We start from the raw sequence: 10,813 nt of genomic DNA, 5'->3' as shown, positions 1-10,813 counted from the left end.
CATAATTTTTGGAACTGATTAGTTTTATCCGTATAATATAGTAAATATGTAGAATTCGTTTTATAAGAAATTATAATCACTGTAAAATATGATATCATAATAATTTTATTTTTTATTGAATAAATTAATTCTCTGGCTTAATAGACTGACTAATTTTAAATCTAGAAGTTGTTAATAAAAGAATTATAATCAAAAATTTATTTTTATTATGATATATATTTCAAATGCATTTAGATAATTTGTAATCAATAAATTCTCAAGTTCATGTAAAGCAAAGCACATCTTTGGTTTTCTTTGGTAAAAGATCCATAAGTGTGTCGTCAAATTTGATAATATGTGAAATTCTATAATAGACGACATTTTCAATCAACAGAAACAATATATAAACGTATATGTTTCGAGCAATGGTGGTGTGTGTGTGTGTTTGTTTAAGATTTTCATTTCGTCCCAAACTCCTATGTTTCCTTTTCTTAAAAGGTTTGCATAATAGTTGAACATGGGCACCTAACATTAGGGAATTACGTTTAGTTTGCGTCATAAGTTGAGCATGAACCAAACATATCAAATCTGATTACATGTAAAATTCTAAAACTGACTTCATTTCCATTTATACATATTAAGTTAAACAGTGATAAAGCCGTGACGATGCAAACGTCATGTAACGATTCAAGAATAAAACATAGCAAATTTAACAGAACATAGCACAAGTTTGAAAGGACAACATAAAACAACAACACGCTCTCAAGGTTTTGTCTTTACACTAACGATGCTAAGCAAACGTACAACCACACACCAGACCGTGGCATTTAGGATAATTAAAAATACGAAGGGATCTAAATAGAGAGATTATTACTCTGCATCAAACCGTGACAGCCACACATTTGACCATATCAAACAGCCCATCCTCAACGACAACATCACAAGACTCCAACTTACCCCAAATCTCTCCACCTTGACGCCTTTCCAAAGCAATCTGCGCACAGCAAATGACCTCCTTGCCGTCATGTTTCTTAGGAAAGAAGAGAGCCATCTTCTTCTCACCGCACTTCACCGCATTAGGCCACTTTGACTGGGCAGTCTCGACAGCCAGAAACTCATCCAAACCGTTGACGACACTCCAGCGGGTCTGCTTGTCACCTTGTCATCCCTAACACCTCTCATGCAAATCTTGTCCTCCATCACCACCGCATCAGACCAAATAGCACCAACCCTCATGTCTTCTTTTCCCATCACAGGCTCCCACACTTGCGTCTCTGCATCCAGCACCATCACTGTTTTCCTCCACGCCATCCCACGATCCCAAGTGAAACGTGAATCACCGATCAGGTAAACCTTCCCGTCCATGACAGTACCAACTCTACTAGGCATGGGAGTTGCCGCGAAGCGCTGAGGCATGTCAGGGATGGGCTGCACCGTGTGGGAGGTACAGTCAACGCAGAGGGCATCAACATCGTTGAACACGTACACCTTCGAACCCACCGAGACAAAGCTTCCACGGTGAGACACGGGAGGAAGTGATCGGACGACCACCAAGCGGTTACTGCAGTTGAGTTTCCGGTGGAGGATGTAGAGACGGCAGTCATCCGTGTTGTTGCGGTTGCGGAGGATGGCGTACACACGGTGTTGGGTGATTCCCAGCTGAGATCGCCTCTTGTAGAGCTTAGGAGAGGCAATGAGTTTCCTGAACTTCTTGGAGACGAGGGAGAGTGTCGGGTAGTGGCTTCTGGGCACACGAGCCACGATGTCAAGGGCAACGTCGTCTGGAAGTGACGGAATCAGAGGAGACACTGACAGCTCCGAGAATTGCTCCATGTTTTTAGACATCTTGAAATAGCTTTGGTTGAATGAGTCAGAAAGACGACCTGAAGACAGAGAAAACACATGTAGTTAGTTAGCCTGACCAAAGAGCGCTCCAAGTTCTGATAATCATTTCAGACATCTGAAAGTTCAGACATCTCCAAGTTCAGTTCAGACATATCTATCCCTAAGAGTAAGAACCCAAACGACAGTAAGACATCGTGTTCAGACATCATTCAAGTTCAGACATATCTATCCCTAAGAACAGAACCTAGACACCGTGTTCAGACATTTCCAAGTTCAGACATCTCTAAGTTCAGACATTATCAACTCAAGCAAGAATCACAAAGAGAAGACGAAAGAGTAAAACGCTAAGAAGCTGGTTCCAAGACCACCACACACGACACAACAAGTAATGGGTACAGATTAGGGTTTACTCGTAAACTAAGCAGACAGACAAAAGTTTCAATTTTTATCAAATTATTGGTCATGCAGTACGTATTTAGGACCATTAATCATCCAAATTTCAATAATAATCCACCCAAAAAGTTACACTCAGATTTCAACAACGAGACACAGAAACGAATCGAACAAGATAGAAAAGAAGAATGTAGAAAGAGTAAGGAGATCTTTGATTTGGAGGTAAACCTGCAAGAAGCCAGAAGGAACTTAGGGTTTCTTTCTCTCACAGAGGCACGACTCTAGAAAGCAAAGAGAAAAAGAAGACGACGAAAGAGAGAAGATGCAGAGGGGGGTCTATCAGCTTTTATGTTTGCAAAATATAAACCTAAACGATGTCGTTTCAGTTGTAGCACATTATATAAAAGGCTTTTTATATATACAAAGGTGGCCCTGGCATTGACCAGTTTGGGCTTTCGGCCTACGTTTAAGTTCATGTTTATCATAATAAATATATGGGGAGTCCGATTCCATTATCCTCTATTTATTTTCATATTTCATTTATTAATGAGACTTCATTTTTCTTAATTTATTATGGCTGGCACTGTGTATATAGATAAAATTTTATTTTTATTTTTTTAACAGCTATTTTATTTATATAGAATGTAGCATTTTACAAGTTGCCCAAAAAAAAATGTAGCATTACAAATAAGATAAGATTTAACAGGGAAAAAGGAAACTGAAAATATAAACCAAAAAACTCATGTTTGTCTTGTGTAATCCGGAACTTTTTTTTTTTTCATTTTTGGATCACCCTCTCCCACACTATTTTAGATCTATTATTCTTTTCTTCTCTTGTTATTAACTTCATCTTATGCTTTAGTTTTTTCAAAAGCAGAAGGACTAAACCTTTACTTTTTCTTGATTTGTGAAGTTTCCTTATCTGTTTATTTAAACTGACTTTTTGACATTAGTCTTGTAGATTCTGTGCAGATAATTCAGTAGAAACAGAGTTTTTGTATATGAAAATGTCCTGGTAAAGCATTTGTTGTCGATCTGCTAAATCTTCTTCATTCTTCACCAGTTCACCTCCGGCGCTTAATAAAATTTCCCCTTAATCATGGTGGTGATCTGAAGAAAAGAGCATGCAAGTGATTCCTGGTGTTAATATAGTTACTCTTCCTAATTCTTGGTTGTTGAACAAATGTAGTACATACGTGATGGATTTTTGGTAACGTTTCACATCTGATGCCATTGAATGACATGTCGAAAACATGTACATACAAATAGTGGTATATATTTTTTGAGTTGGACTTCGACCTGTACTGTCTTTAAATTGCTTGTATTTGGGTTGGACTTATTCCACTTGTGTTTTAAAGATTTTGAGCTTATTAATACAAGAAAATGTTGACAAAAAAACCGAAAAAGAAGAAAAATTATCTAATATAATAAAGACCAAATCGCCAATATCAGATCAGAAATTTGGCCTGGAGCAGAAACTAAAGAATGGATATCAAATACTTCAATGGCACCAAATGTCTCTAAAATCATACCGGATCTGCGTACACACAGTGCGTACACAACTGAAAATTAAACACTAGACTCTCCCTCCTTTGGGTTTATTTCAAATGTAATGTTGATGGAGCCTTTAATATGCAGACACAATAAACAAAGGCGGAATGGATTACTCCGAATGCTCATGGTTACGCAAAATACCGAGGAGCAGCGGTCTTGACACATTCTTCCACAAGTTTGGAAGCATAACGAGGCAATTCCTCTTATGCCCCTATTTCTCACTCCTCAATCTCTATTAGACAGTTTTCTTTTTTTAATTTTATGTGTCTAACGAAAAATCATAAAATTAAATCGGAAACGTGAATATTTTTTATTTGATTTATAGAATTTGGTAAAAATATTTCAAAAATCAAAAAACTGTTTTTTCATAGTTTCACGAAAATCATCAAAATAGGGTTAAAAACGATTTTAAAATATATTTTTTTCAAATTTGAAAGGTATAGAAGTTAAATACTTACCCATGGGTTCACTAATCCATAGGGGGGTTAGGGTATAGTTTTGAAGAGAGGGAAGCTTTGATTAGAGATTTTGTGTTTTGATCAAAAATATAATTATAAAAAAGGGGTATAGAAGACTAAAGAAGCCCATAGGAGATTGTGTGTAGGAAAATAGGGGTACAGGAAAAGTTGACTCAAGCATAACCAGGACCGGGCCTGAGCCAATTCTAATGAACTATTGGTCTTAAGCTTTCTTTTTTAAAAAAATTATATAGACTAAAACCTCCAAATTTATTTTTTAAAACTCCCCAAATTTACCCCAAAAAAATTTAGCTTAATTTTTTTAAATATCACCTACAGTCAGTGGCAGAGCCAGCCAAAAATTGTACTGGGGGCAATGTAACATTTCAACTTAAATCCATAAGGGCATGCCAAGAATTTTACCACTCAAACCATATAATTCTCAATTAATCAAAGAAAAAAAAATGATTTCAATATTTCATATGGGACAGCTGTCTCCTTCCTCCTTCTCTCCCTCCGCCACTGCCTACAGTCCATTAAATCTCAGTGCCAGCTGCATAACTCAAAAGCTCTTCTTTGTGTAACACAATTATGTTAGAGTTTCAGGTATAAACATATTTTCGAAAGTGTTTAACAATCTTTGGTTCACATTCTTCTGGATCTTTATTCTAACATATTTTTCTTCAGCATCTAATCAACGACATCGAGTTATTGTCAAGCACATTCACAGAATGTTCATTCAACTTTGTTCACCGAGTCAATGATAATGTAACACATGAATTAACAAAATATGTCTTTCTAATGGATCATTTTATAATGATAGTATGTATTCTCTTATATGGTTAACATTATTTTCAACTTTCAAATTAATAAAATGACAAACTTGTCGTAAAAAAAAAAGGAAACTGTTTTTTAGGCCAAAAATGATAACTATGACCCATTAAACAAATCTCGTATAATTTATGTCTCATTAGACTAATTTAATATTAAATTTGTAACTATAATTTTTGGAACGGATTAGTTTTATCCGTATAATATAGTAAATATTAGAACTCGTTTTATGCAGGGTTTTAGAATTACATTAATGTGTAGATTTCGATTTTTACATGGTTTATATTTATAGTAACGTGTAGATTTCGATTTCTATTTGAATCTTGTGATAATTTCTATAAGAAATTATAATCACTGTAAAATATGATATCATAATAATGTTTATTTTTATTGAATAAATTAATTCTTTGGCTTAATAGACTGACTAATTTTAAATCTAGAAGTTGTTAATAAAAGAATTATAACCAAAAATTTATTTTATTATGATATATATTTCAAATGCATTTAGATAATTTGTAATTAATAAATTCTCAAGTTCATGTAAAGCAAAGCACATCTTTGGTTTTCTTTGGTAAAAGATCCGTAAGTGTGTCGTCAAATTTGATAATATGTGAAATTCTAAAATAGACGACATTTCAATCAACAGAAACAATATATAAACGTATATTGTTTCGAGCAATGGTGGTGGTGTGTGTGTGTTTGTTTAAGGTTTTCATTTCATCCCAAACTCTTATGTTTCCTTTTCTTGTAGTAGCTTGCATCATAGTTGAACATGGGCACCTAACATTAGCGAATCTTACGTTTAGTTTGCATCGTAAGTTGAGAATGAACCAAACATATGTCTCGTCAAATCTGATTACATGTAAAATTCTAAAACTGACTTCATTTCCATTTATACATATTAAGTTAAACAGTGATAAAGCCGTGACGATGCAAACGTCATGTAACGATTCAAGAATAAAACATAGCAAATTTAACAGAACATAGCACAAGTTTGAAAGGACAACATAAAACAACAACACGCTCTCAAGGTTTTGTCTTTACACTAACGATGCTAAGCAAACGTACAACCACACACCAGCCCGTGGCATTTAGGATAATTAAAAATACGAAGGGATCTAAATAGAGAGATTATTACTCTGCATCAAACCGTGACAGCCACACATTTGACCATATCAAACAGCCCATCCTCAACGACAACATCACAAGACTCCAACTTACCCCAAATCTCTCCACCTTGACGCCTTTCCAAAGCAATCTGCGCACAGCAAATGACCTCCTTGCCGTCATGTTTCTTAGGAAAGAAGAGAGCCATCTTCTTCTCACCGCACTTCACCGCATTAGGCCACTTTGACTGGGCAGTCTCGACAGCCAGAAACTCATCCAAACCGTTGACGACACTCCAGCGGGTCTGCTTTGGGTCAAAGGCCCTCAACGCCTTCCCTGAACAATCAAGAAAGTAGAGGACATCATCAACCACACACCCACCCTCCCAGTCCTTAGAGTTCAACACCTCTCCCATCAAGTCCCACTTGTTTTCCTCTGGTCCGTAAACAATAGAACAGTTATTCCTAAAACCTTTCATGTAAATCTTATCCTCCATCACCACAGCATCAGACCAAAGAGCACCAACGCGCATGTTTTCTTTCTTTATCACCGGCTCCCACGTCTGCGTTACCGTATCAAGCACCATCACTGTTTTCCTCCACGACATCCCACGCTCCCAAGTGAATGCGGAATCACCGATCAGGTAAACCTTCTCTCCGATGACATTAGCAAGTTTACTACACATGGGAGACGCCGCGAAGCGCTGAGGCATGTCAGAGATGGGCTGCACCGTGTGGGAGGTACAGTCAATGCAGAGGGCATCAACATCGTTGAACACATATGCCTTGGAACCCACCGAGACAAAGCTTCCACGGTAAGACATGGGAGGAAGTGATGGGACGACGACCAAGCGGTTTCTAGAGTTGAGTTTCCGGTGGAGGATGTAGAAACGGCAGTCGTTCGTGTTGCGGTTACGGAGGATAGCATAGAGACGGTGTTGGGTGATGCCTAGCTGAGATCGTCTCTTGTAGAGCTTAGACGAGGCGATGAGATTCCTGAACTTCTTGGAGACGAGGGAGAGTGTCGGGTAATGGCTTCTGGGCACACGAGCCACGATGTCAAGGGTTACGTCGTCTGGAAGTGACTGAATCAGAGGAGACACTGACAGCTCCAAGAATTTATCCATTAATTCAGACATCGTGAAACAGCTGTGGTTGAATGAGTCTCAGAAAATACCTTAAAAAAAGGAAACATGTAATTAGTTAGCCTAAAAGACCAAAGAGTACTTTCAAGCTCAGATATATCTTCATGTTCAGACATTTCATGTTAAGACAGTCAAGTTCTTTTCAAGCTCAGAGATTTCAAGTTCAGACATTTCAAGTTAGACATTCAAGTTCTTTCACGCTCAGACATATCTTCAAGTTCAGACATTCAAGCTCAGAGATTTCAAGTTCAGACATTTCATGTTAAGACAGTTGATTTCTTTTCAAGCTCAGACATTTCAATTTCAGACATTCAAGTTCTTTCAAGCTCAGACATATCATCTCTCAAGCAAGAAGACGAAAGAGTAAATCGCTAGGAAGCTGATTCCAAGACCACACTCTAGGTAACAAGTAATGGGTAAAGATTAGGCTTTACTCATAAACAATACTAAGCAGAGAGGCAAAAGTTTCAATTTTTATCAAATTATTGGTCATTAGATGTATGCAGGAGGTACATCGGAGCATTTTACCATGCAAATTTCAACAATAACCCCCAAAAATATTACACTCAGATTTCAACAACGAGACGGAGAAACTAATCGAACAAGATCTAAGAGCAGAACAGAGAAAAATATAGAGAGGGTTTGAGATTTTGCGGCAAACCTGCAAGCAGCTAGAAGGAACTTTTCAGGGAGGGTTTCTCGCACAGAGAGCAAAAGGGACTACCAGTAAGAGTTGCCAAGAGAAGATGCATGGAGGGAGGGGGGAGGTTTATGTTAAAAAGCTAAAACGCCGGCGTTTATTTGTGGCCCATAATAATTGTATATTAGTACGAGGTCTATAGCCCAATAACATCTTAGTTAGCCCGTTAAATATATGGGTTCGACAATGACCCAAGTCACAACTTTGCTTGAATGTTTGAAGAGAATCACCGAGAGCTGAGAAACCAGCATAAGCTAATCTTCTTCATCGGGTAACATATTAGTTTGCAGTTACTTCAATATATGCATAGGAATGTTGCCTAATGAATGCAAATAATGTTGCAAGTTTGGTAGATGAAGTTAAAATACAAGTTAAAGGAATCACTTGGACTCGTTAAGCAATGTGTTCATGCTGCTGAACTAGTTGGCCTTTCAAAAAAAAAAGCAAGAGAGAGAGAGAGAGAGAGAGAAACAGTTTTCTCTCGAGCGTCTCTCCCACCAACACCTTCAAACCCTAATTCTCAGAAATCAATTCTTGTTTGAGGGGATCGTGGGCTTCTGTCGCCTCCAGTCTCCTCCCCCATCTGTGTTTGCTCTTCTTAGCCACTATCACCGACCCATCAACCGCCATTAAACCTTCTTTGTCGTGTACTCTGGATCTCTGCTTTGGTGGATCTAATCGGAAGCTAGAGGCGTGTGTCTCTCTTCTCTGGAATACAGACGAGGGTGTAATGTGTGGCGTGATACTCGGTGGCCTTGATTCTCTTTCTCCTCTGATTGTTGGCGTAAGATCTGGGTCAGATCTTAATTCAAGTTTGGTGATTTTTCGGGAGTGTAGCTACCTCTCTTCTCATCGCCGCCTTGCCTTCCAACAGTTCAAGGGTCTTGCAGCTTCAAGGTTCAATAGAGCCTCTCCTCTGGAATTTGTTTTCTGAGAGCGGCGGAGCCGTGGTTCTCCGCTGAGAGCCTCTTCTCTTAGCCTCAAGTGTCAGCTTCCATGGTATTATCTGTTGATGCTCTGTTTCTCTCCATTGTGTTTTGATGGTTGATGCTCAGGGTCCTTGAGGACAGACCCAATGTGTCTCTAAAAGTCACGTTGGAAGAGACTTGCTTTTGATGGATTTCACCTGTTTTTGAGAAGTTGTATGGCTTCTCCTGATCTTCAACTCCGTCTACAAGCTCCGGTTTGTTCCTCTTTCGAGTGTGAGCTTCCCGAGAAGCTTCTGGTTTTGGTTTCAACAGAGCACCTCAGCCTGCACTGGAGTGGAATGCTTGGCCCTCCGTCGTCGCGGCCGAGAGAATCTGTGGAGTCTTCCTAAGCCTGCACCGGAGTGGTAGCTGTCCCTCCGTCGTCGCGGCAAAGAAACTCTTTGGATTTCCTCTACGTAAACCAACTCTGTATAGCCTTCTCCTCGTCACCTTCCTTGGTACTTGGAAGCGCTTGTAAGGAATCTTTGCTGATGTTTGTTGCTAAACTGTTAGGTCAAAGTCTTGTTCTCTTGATCAAACTTGATCTTAATTAGATGTTTAGGGCTTTTTATTTTTTTGCGGCTCTTTTCATCTGAATGGTTTAGTTGCAGATGTTGATTGCAAATCCTTGTAATCAGACCTTCATTATCTTGTTAATGATATTTACCCTTTAACAAAAAAAAAACTAGTTGGCCTTCACAACTCCACGAGCATGAACTTTTTTTTTTATAATTTTTTTTCAATATTAAAATATTAAAATCATGAGTTAGATGCTCATTGCTCTCTTTAAATGAGTACCACCAAAATAATCCTTTTAAGTAAAATACTTGTTATACTTTGTTTTTTTTAACAACTACTTGTTATACTTAAGAGGACTATTTTGGTGGCACTCCTTTTTATTTATGTGTAAGAAATTCAATAAAATAAAATCAAAATTTTATTCAGATTCCTAAGTTGACAAAATAGATTATTTTAAAACTCAAAATATCTTATAAATATTACGATAATAAGAAAAGAATATATTTAAAAACAATTTATTCAAATTATATTTTCTATTGATGGATTTGCAAAGGTATAACAATTTTTTTTTTAAAACAAAATAGTTTTTAATGATGAAATAATTTTCTAAATTTAACGAATTCTTAAATGATTTTCGTCGTGGTAGAGCATTTAAAGCACTAAAAATTACAAAACAAGTAAGGTGAAAAAAAGAAACAAAGTCTATTTGTGTAGATATATAGAGCAAACTCATTTTTTATATTTACGAAGAGATTAATGGTTCTCACATCGTGGATCCAGACTAGCCACGTAGCAGGCATAAAACCTTTGGCGACCGCTTTGGATCATGCCACATGTTGGTTTCCTCGGTCGAAGAATCCATCTTCGGTGACCAGTGCGAGTCGAATCCGAAACCGTATTTGCAGCCGCGAGCCATATACCACCAGATTAACTCGTCCTGGTTAGAGCGAACTCATTACCTAGATAATAACTGAAGTATAATCACCAAAAAGATTAATTATCATTGGATATTTTTCCAAATTTACTAACTATATTCATAAGGATGTATAACCTCTACAAATATGGACAACGAAAAAATTTGATTTAAAATTAAAGTTAACAAAGCTTCTAATTCGTAAAAGAACCTGTAAGATATTTTTTTGTAAATTTTATTTTAAAACAGGTGAAATATAGATTCAAAGTTTATGAAGCTAAAATTACTGGAGATTGGCTTATATTTCTAAGATTTTTAAACTATTCAAAGCTTTTATTGCTTAAATTATATATTTTATAAGGATTTATAACCTCTTATAATTTGTTACGTTTAAAAAACCTA

The 10,813-nt window shown here is 37.2% G+C and overlaps 1 protein-coding gene, 1 long non-coding RNA gene and 1 pseudogene across 2 annotated transcripts; 1 reads left to right on the top strand and 2 right to left on the bottom strand.

The window, feature by feature from the left end:
- Positions 1–659: 659 nt before the first annotated feature.
- LOC130509866 (F-box/kelch-repeat protein At4g38940-like) lies at positions 660–2,602 on the bottom strand (annotated as a pseudogene).
- Positions 2,603–5,979: 3,377 nt separating this feature from the next.
- LOC108831144 (F-box/kelch-repeat protein At4g38940-like) lies at positions 5,980–8,093 on the bottom strand. The gene is made up of 2 exons (XM_018604707.2): positions 7,973–8,093; positions 5,980–7,343 (listed from the first exon to the last, which is right to left on the bottom strand). The coding sequence occupies exon 2, from the start codon at positions 7,303–7,305 to the stop codon at positions 6,205–6,207; it is 1,101 nt and encodes a 366-aa protein (XP_018460209.1). The 5' UTR covers positions 7,306–7,343; positions 7,973–8,093; the 3' UTR covers positions 5,980–6,204.
- Positions 7,318–9,681, top strand: LOC130509865 (uncharacterized). Its single transcript, XR_008943813.1, has 2 exons — positions 7,318–7,713; positions 7,808–9,681. It is a non-coding gene; the product is annotated as an uncharacterized LOC130509865 (long non-coding RNA).
- The last annotated feature ends 1,132 nt before the right edge of the window (positions 9,682–10,813 follow it).

This window comes from Raphanus sativus, chromosome 3 (assembly GCF_000801105.2).
Source record: "Raphanus sativus cultivar WK10039 chromosome 3, ASM80110v3, whole genome shotgun sequence".
NCBI lineage: Eukaryota > Viridiplantae > Streptophyta > Magnoliopsida > Brassicales > Brassicaceae > Raphanus > Raphanus sativus.
The sequence above is the reverse complement of the archived record's forward strand: the minus strand, read 5'-3'. Positions and strand labels throughout refer to the sequence as shown.

What these genes read in the sequence shown, in the direction of transcription:
- LOC108831144 (XM_018604707.2), bottom strand. Translation starts at nt 7,305, where the DNA reads ATGTCTGAATTAATGGATAAATTCTTGGAGCTGTCAGTGTCTCCTCTG.